Below are 22,111 nucleotides of genomic sequence, written 5' to 3' on the forward strand. Positions count from 1 at the left end.
ATTCTGACAAGCTCCTGCAAGTTCTGGATTAACCTCGGTTTGTTTATCTTGTGAACAGTGACCTATTTATTCTGGGGCTAATGTATTTCATTTCTACTACTTACTTTCCTGTAGCCCTCTGGCCTTACTCTGTCACATCAAGTAAAGTAAGAATATTCATTGGCAAGGGATAATGAGCTGCTTTCTTAACAAGTAATTGAACTGTGTGTGTGTGTGTCTGTCTCTGAAAGAGAACTTGCAATTGAAGCACATTTAATTTTTATGTCAGGAGTTTTGGATTATTTTAACTCAGAAAGCAGTGTTTCCATGGACAATGTGAATCACTGACTGACTTAAAGAAACCAAAGTGGTTTTCATATCAAGGTTTCTGCCAGCTGTATAATAAATATTTGATGATATTTTTTAAATAAACAAAAACTCTTGAAAGGATGTAACATCTATGTGCTGATCTGCGCCATATGGTGGTTCCCATACAAAATATCTAGTTTGCATGAATGTAGTCCTCTTCAAACAAGTCTCTGTTAATGCAAACTTAAGTACTCTTTAGTTCATAGTAGTGTAGCAGCATCCTCAGAGAGCTGGTGTGTGTTTGTGTGCACTGAATTCACACCCCTAAACTAGAGTTTGTATAGACAAGCTCTATGCTTTGGGGTCATGTTTCTTTCCTTGGTGATGGCTTCAGTCATTCCTGCCCACATAAGGAAGTCTCAGTGGTAAGGACTTATGAAAGAGGAGCCTGTCAAAGAAGGGGTTCCATTTGCGTGCACTGACGTGGTTCTTCCACCAGTCCAGGGAGTTTTTAATCCCAGAGGGCACTAACAGGGTTTTGTTCAGAATATCCGTACACAACATTTAGTACAAGGATGTGAACTCGGTACACACACAAATACTCCTTCCATAGACCTTCCCTCAATTTCCTTTTTTGCTGAAAGTCCTGGTAAAGAAAGAGTGATAAAGTAAATTAAAAAAGTGGAGCTTATATAATTTTTGATCGCTTCAAATATAGACTTGGTACCCTTGCCTGGTGCAGTTCGTTGTGTCTCCATTTATCTCTCTTCCAGGAACTCTGTACCTTCTCCCTCTCAGGACAAAGGAACTTGGGATCTTCCACCATCAAAGCATGCTGGCCTCTGTTCCTCTGATGGCAGAACAGGCTAAATGGAAGTACTATGTGCTCTCCAAGGGCTACAAGTATCTATACTCTAACCTGCCTCCACGTTCCCTAGTGGACAATGAGTGAGAGCGCCAGGGCTAGCAAACACCAGTGCCCGACACCAAGCACCTGGACCTTTAGGGGCGAAAGCTATATGCGGCTGAAGACTTGCAGCTGAGGATAGCAGTCCTCAGCTGTTACACTTTTAATACGTGGAATGTAATGCAAACATTCAAAGAGCTCCTGCCCAAGGGCTCTCGAGCAGGCTTGCTGTGCTGGTACACAAGGGTAAGACTATGGTCAGGACAGCCCATCAAGCCTCCCTCGACTCCACTGACTCAGCAGCTGCTCTATTTCCATCAGCATAGTCATGTACTCTGGGAGGCTCCAATCCTCTAGCCTCCCTCCAGAAGTCTTGCGTACCTTTCAGAACCTCCCATTTGAGGCTCGGGCTTGTTGTCCAAGCAAACTGACTCAAGGCTGCACAACTTGAATCATACTTGAGGTACTGTGTGTTTTCCTAGGATCTGGACTCCTTCCAAACTGAGGAGGCCCTTTAGGCCCCAGCAGCAGCACTTGTTCTAGTCATGCACAAGACAAGATTCCTATCCCTGAAGGGCAGGAACAACAGGCACAGGACCCTGTCCTGGTGTACAGGCCAAGCCCAAGGAGTCTCAGTTCCAGTCCAGTTCAAAGCAAGGATTTTGATGAGATGTTCAAGGACTCCGTACCAGTTGGCACTCTGGATCCCTCCCCCTGCTTCCGCAACTGCCTCTCTTGTTTCCTGTATACACGGGTTCTTATAACTTCAGACCATTGGGTCCTTTGCTTAGTGGAAGTGGGATATGCCCTCCAGGTCTACTCTTACCCATCCCACCCTTCACTTCCCCTTCCCCATCCATCTTTAAGGGACCCTTCTCATGAGTAGTTCTGCAACAGGAGATTATCACCCCATGGCCAGAAGTGACTGGGAAGGTTCCTCAGGAACTAAGAAAGTGGGGGTGGGGGAAGGGGAGGAAGGTATTCATTCCTGTTGTTTTCTCATTCCAGAAGCAAAAGGGGGGTTCAGACCCATTCCACAGTGTCAACAAATTTCCTGTAAAGTTGAGCTTTTGCGTGCTTTCATTGTGTTCTCTTATATTTTCCGTGGGTTTTGGAAGTTGGTACTCAGCCCTTGATGTGAAAGATGCTTATTTTCACATTGCTATTTGACAGTTGCAAAGGTGCTTCCTTCTCTTCACATTGTTAGGTTTAATACCAGTTTGCAGTGCTTCCCTTTGGTTTCTCCACAGCTCCCCATGTGTTCATTAAATGCATGGTGGTGGTAACAGCTGTTCTTCACAAGAGAAGGGTAGATGTGTACCCTTACCTCAATAACTGGCTGTTAAGAGGCAGGTGGAATCCCATGTTTGTCTCTTCATGAGTACATTCCAAAGATTAGGGATCCTGCTTGACTTGGACAAGTTGACACTCATCCCCTCTCAACTGACGGAGTTCATAGCGGCAGTCCTAGACTCAGTAGCAGTGAGGGTATTACTGCTGGACTCGGGGTTCTGGGTCATTTCCCATCTCATCCATTCTCTGGAACATTGTCATATGACCATGGTAAGGAGCTCCCATAGTTGCTCCCAGTCATGTGCATGTAGGTAGTCATGCATACCAGATTTAGACTGAGGCCACTCCAGGAATGGCTCTCATCAGTCTGCCACCCTGATTGGAACAGCCTAGATTTAGTCCTGACAGGGCCTCAGCAGGTTTTTACTGCTTTGTGTTAGTGGATGGTCACTCTGATTGTATGTGTGGCTGTCCCATTCCATGCTATTCAGGCCAGGATGACACTAGTCACAGATGCTTTGCATAGAGGTTGGGGAACCTGCAGACATGGGGCAAATGGTCAAATGACAATATGCTTCTGCACTTGAATGTGAAGGAGCTCAGGGCAGTTCATTTGGCCTGTCATACCTTTCATGTCCATATGCAAGGACACAGCATGACAGTTCTGACAGACAATACTACCTCCATGTTCTATATCAACAAGCAGGGTGGCGGTCAGTTGGTTGCCATTATGCCAGGAAGCTCTCCTTCTATGGACAATTTTCACAGACCACTCCATCCATCTGGAGGCTTCTTATCTCCTAGGAGTCAGAACATGGTGGTAGACCATCTCAGCAGATCATTCCTCAGCCACGAAGAGTCAGTGAGATATCCTCCACTTCATTTCTGTGGTTCGGGGGTTTCCCTAGGTAAAGCTATTCACCATAAAAGGAAACAAATGCCCCCTCTTTTGCTTATTCTGCAACCACAGCCCAGGGTCCCTACCAGGTGCATTTATGCTGCACTGGAAGGATCATTTACTGTATGCCTTTCCCCCAATCCTATTGCTTCACAAGACAGCTAGGGAGAGGGTAATCTTTCTGGCTCTGGCATGGCTGTCCCAGCATTGATATACTGCTCTCTTGGAGCTGTTTGTGGACACACCTGTAGATCTTCCCCTCTACCTGACCTGATCACTCAGGACCACAGATGCTTCCTGCACCCACACCTTTGGCCTCTTCAGCTCATGGTCTGGAAGCTCCATGGTATTTAGTGCTCAAACCAAGTTCAGAAGACCCTTTTAGGCAACAGGAAGCCATCCACAAGAGCTACTTACCTTGCGAAGCGGAAGAGGTACTGGTGCTTGTGCGCTTAGCCAAAGATAGTGCTAACATAGTCAAGAAGAGTTGGGACAGATGCCTATCGGCTTCACTAGAAAGATCAAGACTTAGTCCTATCATCTGTTAAGGGTCCACATAGCAGCCATTTCTCCATTCCACTTTAGGAAGGGTGCCCAGTAAGTTTTTGTCAATCCCTGGGCCATACGCTTTCTCTAAGGGTTGGAAGAGTCTACCCCCAGGCATGGCCACTTGTCTCTCCATGGGATCTGAATTTGGTCCTTTCTGAGCTAATGCTTGCACCCTTTGAGCATATGGCCTCTTGTTTACTATTGTACTTGTCATGGAAAATGGCTTTTGTAGTGGTGATTTATGTCAGCTAGATAGTTATCAGACCTAAAAGCACTTGTGTGAGAGATCTCCACCACCACCCTGGTCTTTTCACCAGGATAAGGTGCAGCTCAGACCTCATCCAAACTTCCTGCCCAAAGTGGCCTCTTAGTTCCATCTGGATCAGGATATTTTTCTCCTGGGTTTCTACTCAAAGCCATGTGGCAATCAGCAGCAGCTGTACTGTCTGGACATTTGTAGAGCCTTGTTTTATATTGACCATTGTAAACCCTTCAGAAAGTCATCCCGGCTATTTGTGGCCATCACTAACCAAATGAAGGGCCTCCCTGTTTCTTCTCAGAGTATCTCTTTGTGCATTACAGACTACTCATAAATGCTGAGAGTTTGTGGGTATTCCAGTGCCAGCAATCCCCATCCATTCCACAAGGGCTCAAGCCTCTTCCATGGTTTTCCTAGGGGAAGTCCAGATTCAGGACACATGTAGTTTGGCTAGCTGGTCCTCCATTTATGCTTTCACATCACGTTATACTACTGATCAGCAGACAAGAAGTGACACTTCTATAAGAAGAGAGTCCTGCGGTTGTAACATACTAACTCCAGCTCTCTTACCTGGGAGTAGCCTGGGAGTCCCCTAATTGGAATTGATGTGAACAAGATCTCAGAGAAGAAAAAACAGTTACTCATCTCTCATTACTGTTGTTCAACATGTGATGTTCACATCCTTTCCCTTTGTCAGTGTAGCCAGCAAAAAAGAACAGAGGGGTGGTTGGGTCAGCAGTCATGTATACTGCACTATACTGGTTCCACTCCATGGGTCTCCCTGGCTGACCTGATGAATGCTGCTACGGGAAAAATTTCTGATGTTCACGCTCATAGTATGCACATACCTAACTGTAATGTATGTGAATGACACATCTCGAAAAACAGTTATGAGAGGCTGGTAACTGTTTTTTCATGTTGATCGATATGATCTAGATTTAAATTGTTGCATTGAGTGATTGGTCTTAAATTATTTTTCCTAGTAGTAAGCCACGCAGAAGAATGCAGGGGTAACTTAAATTGAACATGATGCTGATAGACTGTCTGCCTTATGGTCCATCAAAAACTTGGAAATTTGTCTCCTTTTGAGCAAATGAACTACTAGGTTTGATGCCTTTGTGTTGGTGTAATAATAGGACCCATTTTAAAAATTTCACCTAACACATTTGGGGGAAAAATTATTCTCTTTTTGTGGAAAATCTTTTAGTCTGAATACAGGTTGATGGATTTGGTCCCTGCTGTGCGTAATTAAGGCGACTCTTTATTGCCTTCAAACTGTTTCAGGCCAACTACAATACTAATTAAACAGTTATTTGTATTGGTCATGTTTTGACTTTGCTGCATTTAGCTTAATTTTTTTTAGCTTTGCGGCTCTCTAAGATGAGTCAATTACCATGTGCTTTTAACTTAAGTACCCTTTTTAGTTACTCGTGTCTTTTGGTAATGTTCATTGTGATAGATTTTTATCAAAATGCATTGTCCAATCATACTTAGAGTGGAATATATTACTGTAGTTAAACATCAGCTGTTACAAACAGTACTGGAATATTGACTGCTTTCTACATTTGTAGGTGCGATTTGTGAAGAATGTAACTTCCTGGAAGGAAATGAAACCAGGATTTTATCATGGACATATATCTTACTTGGATTTTGCAAGGTAAGTTACCCAATGATTTGTTTAATCTACAATGGTTGTTACTACATACATTTTTTTCAGCCACATAGTAGATAAAACATTTCCTTCCGAAACATGATAGTTTGACCAGTTTTCAGTTGCATAGTCATTAGTTCCAGTAGATCGTTGTTCCATCTTAAATATTACTGCCCTCTAGTGATCAGAATGTGACAACTGTCTTTTTTTTTTTTTTTTTTTTTTTTAAATAATTCAAAAGTAATGTCCTTCAAACAATATTCCCTTTAGGTATTTTAATGCAACTTTGACCTGCTTATTTCATGATAACAAAGGATTAACTTCGACAGTTATGATCTGACTCTATGAGTTAGCAATATTATGAGCAATGGGTATGCATTTGCCTGAGAATTTCAGCTCAGTCTTCTGAATACTCAGAATTTAGTGTCCTCCTAGCAATATCCTTCATAGGCTGAAAAGTTTAGAAACAGCCTGTTCCCAAACACACGTTAGCTAATGAGTAACATAACACAACATAACATATTCAGGTAGAAAATTTCAAAATGGCTTTTTACCTTCACTATACAGTAAGGTCTCAGAGTACACGACCCCGCTCTTACGCATCTGACCGTAACCCCCCTCCCCCAGCCCCATTTAAACCACCTGCAAGTGGCTATGGTTCAAGCCGCCCTCTCCTGCCCTGCGGGGCTCCAGTGCAACCCCCCTGCAGGCTCTCAAGCTGCCTTCTCCTGCCCTGCGCGGCTCTGGTGCAATCTCCCTGCCAGCTCACAAGACGCACGCACGCACACACCCCACGCAGCTCTGATGCGATCCCCCCACCCTACCAGTTCACAAGCTGTCCGCCCCGTGCAGCTCCAGTGTGGTGCCCCCCTCCCCCACGCCCTTCCTGCCAGTTCACATGCTGTCTGCCTGCCTTCCCCCTGCCCCACACGGCTCCAGTGTGACGACCCCGCGCGGCTCACAAGCTGCCCACTGCCCCCCGCCCCGCACGGCTCTGGTGCAACGGCCCCTGCGGCTCACCACCCAGACACGGCTCTGGTTCCGGCTCAACTCCCCGCCCGCAGCCCAGCTCTCCACCTGCACTCAACTCCACCCCTCACCCCCCTGCAGCCCTAACGCACCCCAGGCTTGGCTCATCTCCCCATCCACCTCCCATAGCCCCAACCCACCACCAGGTTTAACCCTCCCCAACTGCCCAGCCAGTCCAGGACTTACCTTTCAGCTGCTTCCCTGGCTGCAGAACATGTGTTCTGCTGGGAAAAAAGCCAGACCCCAACTTGCGCGAAATCTCGGTTTATGTGATAGTGCATGGAACGGAACCTTCGCATACTCTGGGGCCTTACTGTACATTTCTAGCTCTTTTCAACGTAGCTGTTATCTGGCCAGTTAATAACATACCATACATTACCAGCAGTCATTTTTGTACTATGCACTAAAAAATACATAGAAAATACACAGAATGATGTTTCCCTTTGAGGGCTTAATCCTGTTTCCCATTACAGTGGATAATAAAACTATTGACTGCATTGATGCAAGATCAGGCCCAAATTCCCCATTGCTTGTGTTTCTCCTCCTTTTTGCTCCGACAGTTAACTAAGACCTCAGAGGATAACGATTCTCTGGTTGGTAACCTTTAAAGCCCCCTCTAAAAACATTTATAACTTTATTTTTAAAAAATCAAAAGTAAACTGGGGAATCATCATAAACTCCCGTTTTAGCTTTTCTCTAATAGAAAGTCCTAAAAGCCACTATGGGAAATTACCAGTGGGCAGCAGCTGAAATTTCAAGATTACAGAAAAGAAACAGTGAAGAGAAACTTTAAAAAAACAAAACAAAACAAAAAAAAAGAAAACCATAAAATGAGGAAACTCCTTGCATTTAACAAAAGATAGAATGGGAGACTGATGAAATTTTAAGTTAAAATACTGTATTAATAGACTTATGGAACTGAACACTGAATGAAATAACAGCCTTGTGAAGAGCTAGATGAATATTATTCTTCACGTTACTTGGGGCATAAAGCTGGGAACATCTAGGTTTTGGAACTTCTCAGATTAAAGTAATTATTACACAAAGATGTGTAAGCCACTTAAGAAATGTCATTCGTATTTCTTTCCAGGGCTGTGTTATCTTTGCATTCATTGTTCGTTGTCCCTTTGCCTGAAAGACTCATTTCCTCCAACTTCCTTTCTCATATTGTGTGATTTTCATTATTAAAATCATGTACCAAGTTCTCTGGTTGCTCTTGCCTTTTGACCTATACTTTTAAGAAACTGAGAGTATGTTCTAAATTCTTGTAATTTTCAGGTGCGCCCTGTTTCAGAAAATATTAAGCTACTTATTAAACACCAAATGAGACTCAGATATTTCAGAAATACTTCTTAGATTATGCTGAAACCAAAAATATGGCAGCAGTAGGGAGCAATCCAAGACTACTGGCTTTGAGGGAGTGGTGCCACAACCCCACTAGCTCAATACTAACAGAAACTCTTGATTCCCTGGTGTGTTTTTATCCTGCTTTTGTTCTGATGCCACCTTAGTCATCCATAATAGCTAATCTGCATCATGATGCTATTTTCTTTGGGTTAAGTGGATGGGAAAATGCTTTCCTTTGACACAGGACAATATTGTTTCATTATTATTATTATTATTATATTACTTCTTTACACCGTGCCATAAATATTTACAGTGTTCCAAGAGACACCAGTTAGGATTGGACCTGTTATGATAGGTGGTGAACACAATCCAATCTCCGCAGAACTTTGTATTGGTCAGCATGGTTATTATAGGACCAGATATTCCAGCTGCTCTCACATTATTCATGTCTGTGTCATTAGTCTGGCCTTAACATAACTGTAAGGCTGGGTCTACACTTGCCCCGCACTTTGAAGGGAGTGTGGTAATCAGGGTAATGGGAGATTACTAATAAAGTGCTGCAGTGAATATGCAGCACTTCATTAAACTAATTTTCCCCCACGGCAACTTCGAAATATCAAAGTTCGGAGTGCTGGCATGCATGTAGCTGTGGGCGCTTCGAAGTGCCTTTACTCCCCAAAATTTTGAGGCTACACGCATACTGGCACTTAGAAGTTTGACACTTCGCCACAGGGGGAGAATTAGCCTAATGAAGTGCTGCATATTCACGTAGCACTTCATTAGTAATCTCCCAACATCCTGAGAACCATTCTGCCTTTGAAGTTGGGGGCAAGTGTAGACTCAGCATGAGTGTTCTTATTTCCGCATTTTCTACTTCTAACTTCTTCCTCTTCTGTTATGTCTCCTCTTTATTCTTTCAGGCGAAGGCTTAATAGGTTATACCCTTACAAACAGCAAGTTTTTAGCTTATAACTTATTTTTTCCAATTGTCTTTCTTCCTCATTGTGCTTGGCAAAGCAGCGTTTTGCTAAGGTTTCTTTGGTGTAGCTGTTAGGGTTATATGATTCTGTCAGTACAAAATTCTAGCAGTTTTAGCTGCACATAAATTTATTTGAACAGCTTTCAGTTTCTGCTTTCACTTGAGGGTGTTCATGATATTATTTGATACACCTTTTGGGACCTTGGAAATGTTTAAATGTGGTGGTGGTGGTGGTGGTTGTTTTTCTTCTTACTTAATTCTTTGTGATCTTTTACATAGGTCCTACACTATGTCTGACAAGTCTCAAAAGGAGAAGAAAAATAAGGAGCATAGACCTATTGGGGTGGAAATAACACAAAATTGTTTCTGTTGTTTTAGTCTGGTCATTTGAGTTATCATTTCATTGTTTCTTATGCCACCTTAACTTGGTACCGTGCTAACTGAAAATTTCTTTAGGGTTAGCACAGTGGCCTTAAAACATCTTGAAAAGTCACTTTCAAACAGAAAATGAAGTGATGGTTTCTGCTAGTATGAGACACCCATATTTTATAGGAATAGCCAAGTGGAATCCTTGAGCCCCCCCTCTTTCCATGTAATTAGCGTTTCTGTCCTTGAGGTCATGCCAGGAATACGACTTACTTTACAAGTGCATAGCACAGTTAGAAAGGCAGTTATAGCAGAAAGCAGGAAAGGAAGACTGAACTTCCTGGCTGTGTCTAGATTGTAGCGATTCATCCACAGTGATTCATTCACCCTGTCAACAGACTGGGGCCAAACTTCAAAGTGGATGGAAAAAATAGTCTGCTCTGTCAACAGAGCATGGCCAGACGGCCCAGTTGCTCTCTCAACAAAAATGGCCAACCAGAAGTACAGCAGACCAAGCTGCCTGGTGTTCCGGTAGCCCAGTCCGTTGGCAGAGGGCCCCCCAGGACATCCATACTGGCTCTTTTATTGACAAATGACTGTTGACAGAGGTGTTCTGCCTCATGGGGGAACAGCAGAATGCAGTCGACAAAAGTACTGTATTCTGTCCATTTACTATTGACAGAATGCCTTGGGAATCTGGACATTCCTGGGGTTTTGTTGACAAAATGCCAGTTTTCTCCCCAACATCCTCTAGTGTAGACTAGCCCCTGACAGCTACTGTGGTGTAACTATTTGGTTGCTAGACTGAGGAAAGGAATGTCTAAGGTCAAGTTACTTACATTAATACTTTCTGCACCTGATATGGATGCAGGTGAAATGTAATTGACATTTCAATAGAAATTTTTATCTCAGAGGGAATTTCATATATGTATAAAATATACACATACCAATATTCAGAATTGACTTCCAGGATGGCTGGCTTAGTTTTTAAGTTGGTCTTGTTCCTGAAATGAAGAATCTATGAAAACATTTCTGGAACCTATGTTGTATCTTGAGATGGACTTCTGTTTTTAATATATATTTCAGACTGTGCTCTTCTGTTCTTTCAAACAATAATGTATAGCCTTAATATGAAATATTGTTTTTCTAGTACTAAATTTCCATGTTTCCCCTCTAATATGTGTGCACTTTCATGTTTATCTGTCAATAAATACATTTTTGAAATAATTCAGGAACTATATTAGTTTGATATATATATATTTTTTTTTTTTTTAATTTCAGGTTTGGTGTGAAAAAGAAACCAATTTACATTAATGTTATAAGAGATCCTATAGAACGACTAGTTTCTTACTATTACTTTTTGCGTTTTGGAGATGATTACAGACCAGGACTGCGAAGGCGAAAACAGGGGGATAAAAAGGTAACCTTCAGCTTCTGCTTTCGTGTGTTGTTTATAGTTGATCTTAAAATATGGCTTGGCAAGAACCATATTTCTTTTTCACAAAGTTTTGTAAAATATTAAAGGATTTAAGGTTGAAATTACACCATTGTGTGAAGTTTAAAAAATCAGAACCGCTCCTGCATCAACAATGGTGATGCTGTTTTTTTTAAGTAGGTAGCATGCTCCATTTTTTTGTGTTGATACTGAACCAAGGTATACAACTTCATATACTGTTAAACCTTTGAAGAAGTATAAATCCAAGGTTCTGACCTTGTCAGCAAGTATTTATTTGAATGACTAATTCTGGAAAAAAAAATTGAAAGAATTTTCTTCAAACTTTGCAAACAAATAATTTGTTTTAAGAAGTCTGTAAAATCTCAGTCCGGATGTCATTTTGTCAATATCCATGGCTGTAGGCATGAAATAAAAACTGTTCTATGTGAGCCCATCAAAAAGCTGAACTAAATAGCACTACCTGCACTCAAAAGCTATCATGATATGATAAAATCTGCTTCTCTTTCAGTAGTAGTACTAGTTAATTTTGAATGCTTATATTCTGGTAAGCCTTTAGCATGCAAGCTGCATTACCTGACGCTGTTGGTGTTTAAGAGGTACATGTTCTGCACTTTCCTACCTCTCTTTAGAACTGAATAGACCCATCTTAGTGTATTCAAGCTGCAAAACCTTGCTTGCTGAAACATTGTTATGGCTTTCTATTAATTCCACAGTTTGTTTATCCCAGGATTCATTTAAATATCTATATAATAGATATACTGTTGGAATATTGCCTTGGATCATACTTGCATAAATAAGCAAAGTAATGCATTTTATTTGATGAATTAACAGTTTTTAAAGAGCTTGAATTTGACCCAATATGTAAGTTTTGTAAAAGTAGGATTTTTACAAAACATAAGAACTGAAATTTTTCCATTTTTTTTAATTTAAGTGAAAACACAGGATTTTTAAATAAAAATTTTTCTGCAATGTTTGCAACCTAAATAGTGCACCATTATGCTAATACCTTGGAAAAACCGAAAGTGAAACTGACAAAAAAAAAAAAAAAAAAAGTCAAACCAAATACCTTATTTTCATTATGCAAGCTGAGCCAAACACAAAGAAACAATGACATAGTAAGTAGGTTTTACTTTTAAAATTAGCTTTTGTTTCCACACCCTTCACCCCTCCTCCCAGAAAACAAACAAACAAACAAAAAAGGCCACTAATCTGGAAGCCCCTGCTCCTCCTGGCCTCCTTAGAAGTAGCTGTGCCTCTGTTACAAAGGTTTTGGCTCCATCTGCTGCCCCTGCATCCCACTTCCACTCACTAGACATTATCATCTGGATTGAGAAAGGGTTCTGCAAATAAGGATATTTCTGTTTTGTGTGGGGCTTTTACATCCAACCTTTCAGACATTCAAAATGTTATTTCAAATTACCTGTTGCAAAGTCTTTATCATGAATTTGGCAATAACTTGAAGATCGTTTGTGTTTCTGAAGGCAAAGAACTGTTCAGATGCTTTTACTGTTGAAAAACATTTTTAATATTTATCCAGCTCAAAATATGCCTAATGAATTTCTGGTAAACTTTCTGTAGGGAAAATCTTTTCTTGCTTAAAGAATAAGCATGACAACTTCAAACAGAATAATAAATTAAATTAAGGATTTAAAAATGTGTCCCTGGTAGTCTTGCTATGGTGATAGTCTGATATATGGTATCAGATGATTAAAAAAGGGGTGGGTGTAAGTATAGGTCTTGATTTTATAACCTGCCAACTGTTCCTTAGTGTATAGCCGCTTTTATTCCACTGATGGGTTTAAAAATACAGAATCTCCTACGCATGGTGGACAGTAAGTCCACCTCTGTGCATTCTCCGCTATGATTTGACCTAAAGTGATACAGGAAGACATTAGATCCAGAGTTTTCTTTATTTTCAACTGGAATCAGTAATTGAAACTGGGTTGAAAAAAGTCATTTGGCCAATTAAAGTTTGAGTATTTCGCTGGACATTTATCTGGCAGAATTAAAACTAGGAAAGTACTATAAAACCATCCCACTGACAGTACCTTTTTCACTTCTTTCAGATCCTGGATATGAAAGGAATACTTCGATTTCTTAAAATTGCTTTTTAAAAAATCATATCAATTAAGCCATTAAATTTGCTCAGAGTTTCTTATTTCCCTTGAGTTTAAAGTAAATAAAATTAATATTGACTGGGTAGATTGTCTGTCTGATTGCCAGAAGCTTCTGTTTACCAGAAGCTGATGGGATGGATCACTCAGTGATTGCTTGTTCTGTTCATTCCCTCTGGAGCACTTGGCATTGGTCTCCATTAGAAGACTGGTTACTGAGCTAGAAGGACCTTTAGTTTGAACCACTATGGCCAATTTCATAGAACAACCATGAAGACTTCCACTTTTAAAGTGTTATTCGTGACCTCCTAGAAAATGTTGTAAAATGTCTCATAGGTGGATTCTGTTATACATGTGGATTTGTTTACGTCTGATTCCCTTGTGCAAAGTTACAGAAGGCCATGAAGTTACATAGTGTCACTGACATAATTTGGCCTGGAGGACATTCCACTGGAGGGGGAGATGTGTGAGATGAAGAGAACTAACTGATTTCCAGACTAGGATAAATTAATTGGACTCGAAGTTAATTAAAAAGTAAAAACATTTTACATGTAATTTGTGAACTGGATGCATCTGGTGTGCATTTACTCAGAACAAAAACCCAAAAACTGACAATGCCACTTCCATGAAGTCACTTTTCAAAATAGAATGAACTTTAAATAACTTCCTTCAGAGATTAATTACCATTGGTTTCTATTTATACTTTCCCAATGAGTTACTTAATAATTCTTTGTTCTTATGCCAGGCTCTTGTTTTCATCTTTTATCTTGTCACTTTAGCGGACATAAGTGTATTTTAATTTTTGATATTACCATTGTTGTTATACACATTTAAATTGCCCCACAAGCACCTTGTTTTGTTCAGATAAAATTCTGTAATCAAGCTTTAATTTTTTTCACTGCTTGTAATAATTCAGACTATAATGCTAAGCATGCAACTCTTTGAAAGTGTTTTGAGGAAGCTTTACTTAACAAGCAGATGCCAATTTTATTTGCATTGGATATAAAATTCAGAAAGGTAAACAACTAAGACAACCATAGTATCCATCACCATGTAGTTTACTACATCTCAGAATCTCATCTGAATTGTCACTGCACATATAATGTCCAAAGAGCCACTTGTTTAAGCGTCAACAGTACTATACCATCTTTTGTGCGTTTCTTTCAGCAAGACTGTATACCTGCTTGTTTGATATATGATTTTCCTTGATAAACTCCAAAAACAAAAACATGTATTTAGAAAACCAGTTAAATTTGCTAAGAGAGAAGTTTTTCTGTTATCAGTCACATCCCATAAAAATTCTTTAGAACCTACTAGTTAAGGATTTCATAACTTTACCAGGCCTACATCTGTATGATAAAATTCTAGGATTGTCACTCTGAAACTAAACCATGTCTGACTGAAAAGCAATGGAATATCTACAAGCACGGCTGAGCACCCTTTGTAAGAAAATCCTTTACTCTGATTCAAAACAAATACTATTCTTTCATCAGTAAATGTACAAAAAGTACAAACCCTTCTAAAAGACACCTCTAATTATGTGCATGTTGATCAGCCTCAAATGTAGGTCCACATGTATGTTCCATATGGTTATAAGCTGTCTGTTGTACGTTTTTCTAATTAACCAACATACAAAACATTAAGGAACAACAATGTCAAGTATGTGGTAAAATGCCATTGTTTTATAAATAAATTGAATCTAATTCCAAGCTAATATTATTGAGACAAAAATAACTACTACAATGGAAGCTGATTTACCCCTTAAATTAGTCTCTATGTACCTTTGAACAATAGTTGTAATCATTGTGTGTGTGTGCAGATGGAGTTTGTCATTTTCCAAAATAGAAATCCATTTTGCATGGCATTTCCTCGTACTGATACCCATCATGGTTTAAAGAAATCATAATAAAGATTCAGCTAGAACAGCGGGCTTGTAATGTACAGCAATTTGAGTGACAGTCTTATTTTGCTATATGGATAGGAAAGAACTATTTTCTTTCTATTGAACATCTCAGAATAATATCTTTGCTATGAGAAGAGAATCTCTTAAACACAAAAGTTTCTGTTAGAATTCCTGTTGCTATAGCTGTCAAGATATAGGTGGAGGAGAGAATGGGAGGGGTATGTCTTCATTTTGTTTTATTTTAAAAAAAAATTATTTAGCTGTCTTGAGCTTGAACTCCTAAGTGACCTGTGTTGCAGGAGAAATCTTATTGGTTGATAAATTCCAACTCATATTTGACACATACCTGCACAAGTTGGGAGGTGTACCCAGAACAGGTCAATGCTCAGATAGGTTGATTGATGCTGTATGAATACTTAGAATGGATGGATAGTGCTCATGAAAGTGGGGGGAAAAAAGTCATATTTTACCTCTATCATTTCAACCAAACATAAATCTTTCTCTGTAGAACCTTTTCAGATACTGCCCACTTCATTCTGAGCTGGGCAGGTTTTTAAGTTGTTTTGTGACACAGGTTTAAACATGTTTACCTTTCAGAAAAGCACCATTTGAGTTAGATGGTCAGATGCCACGATGTTGTCAGTGCTGAATTCTGAACACTCTCTAGTTCTTAGCTAGTGAAAATGCGCAAATATATTTTACTGAAGTATGGGCAGAGCTTTATTTGGAAATACATTTTTTTATCAAACTGCAGCAATTTCAAGCAATCTGCTTCTGAGTGTCTGCATCTTGGGTTGGATTCTTGACAAGAGTGTAGAGTCCTAAATCTTGCTGTCAAGTATTGGAGGGGTAGCCGTGTTAGTCTGGATCTGTAACAGCAACGAAGGGTCCTGTGGCACCTTATAGACTAACAGAAAAGTTTTGAGCATGAGCTTTCGTGAGCACAGACTCATTTCATCAGATGCTCACATCAGATGCATCTGATGAAGCGAGTCTGTGGTCACGAAAGCTCATGCTCAAAACTTTTCTGTTAGTCTATAAGGTGCCACAGGACCCATCGTTGCTGTTACTAAATCTTACTGTGTCTATAGCCAGTTAAAATTGAACAAATGCATGTTTCACATTTTTAAAAATCTTTCTCCCAACTTAATTTTTACTTCATAGGTTCAATTAAATGATCAAAACAATAGTGTTTTGAATTGCACAAAACAAGAGAAGTGTAAAAAGCTGTCTTCATAAGTGTATTATACTTTCACAGGATAAAACCAGTTCTGTACCCAAAATAAGCATCCTAGACCTGGTTTGGAGAAATTTACCAGTACTTTGAGTTTCTGACTGCTATGCAATTTTTAATACTATTTTCCATCCAATGTTAACAGAACTGACATTTATAGCTGCATCTACACTAGCTGGTTATTTCGAAATAGCCAGGTCAACCTTGAAATAGCGCCCGGCGCATCTACACGTGTCGCGTGCTATTTCAAAGTTGAAATCAATGTAAGGCGGTGAGATGTCGAAATCTCTATCCCCATCAGAAGATGGAAATAGTGAAGGCATGTGTAGATGATCCGCGTCCTGCTGCATCGAAATAGCGGGGTCCTCCATGGTGGCCATCAGCTGAGGGGTTGAGAGATGCTCTATCCAGCCCCTGAGCCCTATGGTTGCTGCGTGTAGCAGCCCCTTAAAGCTCCATGCCCCCAGATTTCCTGTGGCAGGAAGCTGAGGGCGTGCAGGCAGCAGCACAGACACATGCACAGCCTGCACGCCCTCCAGATGCCCTGATCCCCCACCCAGCGCCCATGGCAGCCAGCCAGCCCCTACCAAGTGCCCCCCAGGGCTCTCAGCCATCCAGCCAGGGGAGGAAGAGGTGGCAGGGCCCCTCCTGGTCGGACACCGAGATTCGGGACCTGCTGGGGCTTTGGGGTGAGGAGGAGGTGCTCCAGGTAACGGGGAGCAAGTGGCAGAAAGTAGATGCGTTCGCCCAGCTGGCCGAGTGCCTGGCTGCCCGGGGTCACCCTGTCTGCACTCCTGACCATGTCAGGAGTAAGATCAAGGAGCTGCGGCAGGGTTATGCCCTATGCCTGGGCATATGTCTGGGGCCGCCCCTGTCGCTTGCCCCCTTTACAGGGAGCTCAGGGAGATCCTGGGCCCCCGGTACACCACCTCTCCCCCCCCCCCCCCCCCCCCCCCCGGCCACCCTCGACATCTCGGCCAACGAGCCCCAGCAGGCCCCGGAGCTGGAGTCCTGCCCGGTGGCCAGCTCTGCACCATGGGGGCCCCACCAGGAGCCCACCCCTGGGACACCGGAGGAGGAGGGTCCAGCAATGGGGGGGCTCCTGATTGACCTCCCCTCCCGCAGCTTCAGCAGGTCGTCTGCCCGCCAGGTGTCCCCCAAACCTGTGGGAGCGAACCGTCAGGTATGTACCCCAGGTGCACACCCCTGGGTTAAGCGGTGGGGACAAGGGACACAACCAGGGCCCTCCACACACCCAGCTGACCCTGGTCCACCATGGCCCAGCCAGGCCATGGCCCTGGGACAGCAGTGGCACATCCCTAAGAGCCCATCAGCACGTGCCCCCCAAGACTGTGCCACACCCCATCCCTGGGGATAAGGGGGGAGCAGAACCCCCGAAAGGGGTCACCCACAGACACCACACCCATCATCATTCCTGGGGGATGGGATAGGGAACCAGCAGCAGAGGGGTGGACGGCGTGGGACGCGGGTCAGGGCCCAGACTAATGGCTGTCTCCGCTCTTCCCAGCTTTATTCCACAGCTGCACCGTCTGAAGGCCTCGACAGCATGGGCGCTGCATCCGTTGTGCCGGACATCCCAGCTGGGACATCGCACTGTGGCAGCCAGGCAGCGGAGCAGGGACTGGCCCCAGGACGACTCCGCCACCACCGGAGCCAGCCACGGGCAGCCGCTGACCCCTGACCCGTTCCTCGCCACCCTCCAGCATCATGTGGAGGCTTCAGAGCATTGCCTACAAGTGGCAGAGCACCGGCTCCACTTGCAGTAGAGAGTGCTGGCTGGGCACCAGGAGGCTTGGGGGTCCTTCATGAGGACCCTTGAGCGCCTTGCCGAGCAGATGGCACCCCCTGCCGCTCCAGCCGCCATCCCTCCCAGCCGCCCTCCACCTGCTCTGGAACCTACTGAGAAGGGAGACCATGGGGCTCAGGAGCCAGCCCGGCCATACCTGCCAGTCCTCCTAGGCCCACACCCAGCCTCGACGGGACCTCCAGCCCAGATGTGGGTTGCACCCCCCCCCGGACGGGTCCTGGACAGTAGGGGGGAAGGGGGCCAAGGACTGGGCCCCCCCCCCCCGCAGGCCCCACCCTTTGTACATATTCCCCACCATTATTGTACATACTTGCCTTGTCCCCTTTAGTAGCTGTTCCGCCCAATGTACATAGTTCCCCCATTCATGTTACAGTTCATCGTTTTTGGTTTCAGGAATGTTTGGTTTATTTAAAACAAAACAAACGTGTGTTGTGTGCTCTTTGGTGCACAGTGGTGTGGGCGTGGGGGCAGCGTAATGTGTTGTGGGCGGTGGGTGGCTCTGCCAGCGCTCACCCTGCAGCCTGGTTGAAATGGGCCTGCAGGGCCTCCCAGACCCGGATCCCCTCGTGGTCGGCTTGGTGCAGTGGGTGGCTGGGTGTAGGCTGTACCAGCCTCCGCAGCCCAGACCTGCACAAATGCCTACCCCTTGCTCTCCACCAGGTTGTGGAGTGCTCAGCACGCGCCCACAGCCTGGGGGATGTTGGGGAGCCCCGCATCCAGGTGGGTGAGGAGGCACCTCCTGCGGCCAAAAGTCCTATCAACCACCTGGCGTGCATGGTTCAGGCGGGTGTTGAACCGCTCCTGGCTGGTGCTGAGGTGACCCGTGTAGGCACCATGAGCCAGGGCTGGAGGGGGTAGGCTGCATCCACCTGCTGGGGGATGTAGGTCCCTGCCTCCAGCCGCGGCCCAGGCCCGAGTTCCTGAAAATCCAGGCATCGTGTGTGCTGCCAGGCCAGCCAACATGTGTGTCCAGGAAACAGCCCTGGCTGTCCACCATGGCCTGGAGGACCACCAAGCGGTAGCCCTTCCTGTTGACAAAGCATCCTCCACTGTGCTCCAGGGCGCGGATGGGGACATGGGTCCCATCCAGTACCCCGAAGCAGTTAGGGAACCGCATGCCAGCAAACCCCACGATGGCTGCATCCAGGTCCCCGAGCCGCATGAGCCTGTGGAGCAGCAGAGTGTTCAGTGTGCGGACCACCTGCAGGGGGAGGACATGAGCACCCGTGAGGGGTGTGCCTGGCTCTCCGCCTGGGCTCCCCTCCTCCCCTGGTCTCTCCCCCTCTCCCCGGGGTCCTCTTACCTCCATGATGACAGTCCTGATGGTGGCCTTGCCCACACTGAACTGCTGTCCTGCAGGTCGGTAGCTGTCTGGAGTGACCAGCTTCCAGACATCGATGCCAACCCGTTTCTCGACAGTAAGGGCATGCCGCATGGGGGTGTCCTGGTGCCGCAGGGCAGGGAGAGCCACCGGCAGAGCTTGAGGAATGTCTGCAGGCTCATCCAGAAATTCCAGAGCCAGCAGTTGTCGTCCCACTCCCCAAGCACCAGCTGCTCCCACCACTCTGCGCTGGTGGGGTACCTCCAGAGCCAGCGGCGCTCCTGGCTGGGGGAGGCCGGGAGGGCTACATGGTGGTCTGGGGCAGCTCCTTCATCCCTCAAGGAGGACAGTTCATCTTCTAGGAGATGCTGAGGGCGGCCATGTGGTCTTCTGGCTGCTGCTGCTACTGGGGGTCCATGCTGCGTGCACAGGGTCTGCGAGTGGTTGTGGGCTCTGAGGACCTGTGCTGTGCAGGCCAAGTCTGCCTGGAGGGGCCCTTTAAGGGAGTGGCTTCCTGTTGCCCCGGAAGGTTAATCCGCCCTGTGACCATGTCCACAGGCTTTCCTAGCCCCTTTATTCCAGTTGGGGCAGCTTTTGTGTGTAGACGGTCCCCTGCGGGGCCTATTTTGATTTAGTGCTTTCCTACGTCAACGTTGAACATCGACGGCACCAGCCCTGGAAGATGTCTGGATGCTACATGTCAAAAAGCTTATTTCGATTTCGCTATGTCAAAATAAGCTATTTCGATGTAGCGTCCCAGTGTAGATGTAGCTTATAACTTTGAACCATTATGCTTCACTGCAGGTATCCATATGTGTAGAATGTGTTGTGTATGTTTTTTTTCCTTCAAAGTGAAGTTGGATGCAGTAACTTAACTTTCATGTCTATTGCAACTTGGAGCTTTAGGACTTTAAGTTACAGGCTCAGATTTGAAATGAGTCATTTGCAGGATGGTAGAATATTGATCCATTTAACAAAAATTGAATATATGATCCAAACCCAAACAGCATTTGGGACCATAACTGTTATTTTGTAATAGAGAAAAACAATATTAAGTAATCTTGCTGGTTCTTCAGAGGATACAAGCAGTCCTTAAAGTAGTACATTTCAGTCACAAAATGTTAAGATTGATTGTCTTTATAATGTATTTTGAAAACAAAGCTTGAAAAAAAGTGTTGCTGTTTTCCACCCCACCCCACCGCCCTTCCATCTTGTGTTTCACTGTCCCCAGCATATTTAACATCTAATCGTGGGAATACATTTGAGATGTAGGGCTGAGATTTATAGCTCACTCTGCAACTTTCTTTTGTTCCAGACCTTTGATGAATGTGTAGCAGCTGGAGGCTCAGACTGTGCTCCAGAGAAACTTTGGCTTCAAATTCCATTTTTCTGTGGCCACAGCTCAGAATGCTGGTAAGCAGATGAATTTGGCTTAAGCTGCTAATCAAGTTTATTATCACTATAATCCATTTTTAATACATGACTATGTGGCAGGGGGTTAGATATTAAGAAAGAATGGGAACATCTGGAGTATACCAGCATGTATTTCACGGATGTGACTTCGTGAGTTTACTTCCCAAAGACATTTAACTTTAAAAGATTCATGCAACTATTTTCCAAGGAGTAAGTTTGAAAAGACATTTGATTTTAATAGACATAAGTGTGCCAACAATTCCATAACTAATACGAATAACTATAATTACCATGATAGACCCCAGTATTACAGGTTCAATATCAATGATTTCTTGTTGAATCAGACTAAATCTTAGTGTACATGTTTGTCTGACATAAGTGTTCTCCTGTTCAAGCTATGTGAGTTTTATAGAGGGAAAATTATAAAAACAATTTGGTTTGAGTTGCTGTTTTGCAAAGCTGTATGCCAAACTCTCAATGATAAATGCAGATGAGTTGTTAAAAGGTGAAATGAAATTTGATAAGGATTAACTGTTCTTCTTCGAGTGGTCCCCGTGGGTGCTCCACAATAGGTGTTGGGCTCGCCCAGAGCCGCAGATCGGAAATCTTCCAGCAGTTTCTCCTGGATCGTGCATGTGCCAGCGTGCACTGCTCCCCTGCGCGCCCCCGGCCACATGTGCGATCCGGTCCCCGCCAGTTCCTTCTCAACCGCCATCGGCTGCAGACGGAATCCGCTCAGGCTAAGGCCAGAGTCAGATTAAATAGTGGTTTTCTATGTGTAATTTGTTGTTTTGGTTACTTTAAAAAGAAAAAAAAAAAAAAGAGAGAGAGAGGGAGAAAGCAAAGATGAAGCGAATATCAGCGGAAAAAAAAAAAAAGAAAAAAAGAGAGGAGCGGAGAAGAGCGGACGTGAAGGCCATTTAGGCTGCCCCGCAGGCCGGTGATCACTATTTGGGGTGGAAAGGCACGGATTAAGTGCTAAGTACCCTATTAACAGTAAAGGACTCACCGCAATGGCCTCTTCAGGTTTTAAAAGTGTGAGTGATGCCGCGAAGCTATGCCGGCCTCCGTTGGGCATAGCAAATGCATCCGCTGCCTGGGGGAATCACTCACTGTGCTAAACTCACAGCCAGGGCCAGGAAGGACAGAGAAATGAGGCTTAAAATGCTCTTGTTGATAAGGCTCTCCAGCCGGACTTGCCGGAGAAGCCTCACCCAGAAGGGCCCTCTGGGTTGCATAAGAGGAGGGCAGCTTCTGGGATCCCCTCGGTGCAGAA

General features: G+C 44.0%; 1 protein-coding gene across 2 annotated transcripts in view; it reads left to right on the forward strand.

Moving 5' to 3' along the window:
* The window catches only part of HS2ST1 (heparan sulfate 2-O-sulfotransferase 1), a 162,548-nt gene that overhangs the window by 125,534 nt on the left and 14,903 nt on the right, over window positions 1–22,111 (forward strand). For both annotated transcript variants that reach the window (XM_075002879.1, XM_075002880.1), the window contains exons 3-5: window positions 5,766–5,851; window positions 10,848–10,986; window positions 20,738–20,835. In XM_075002879.1, the coding sequence (XP_074858980.1) occupies window positions 5,766–5,851; window positions 10,848–10,986; window positions 20,738–20,835 (323 nt within the window). The remainder of the gene's footprint in view (window positions 1–5,765; window positions 5,852–10,847; window positions 10,987–20,737; window positions 20,836–22,111) is intronic.

This window comes from Carettochelys insculpta, chromosome 9 (assembly GCF_033958435.1).
Source record: "Carettochelys insculpta isolate YL-2023 chromosome 9, ASM3395843v1, whole genome shotgun sequence".
NCBI classification, from domain to species: domain Eukaryota; kingdom Metazoa; phylum Chordata; order Testudines; family Carettochelyidae; genus Carettochelys; species Carettochelys insculpta.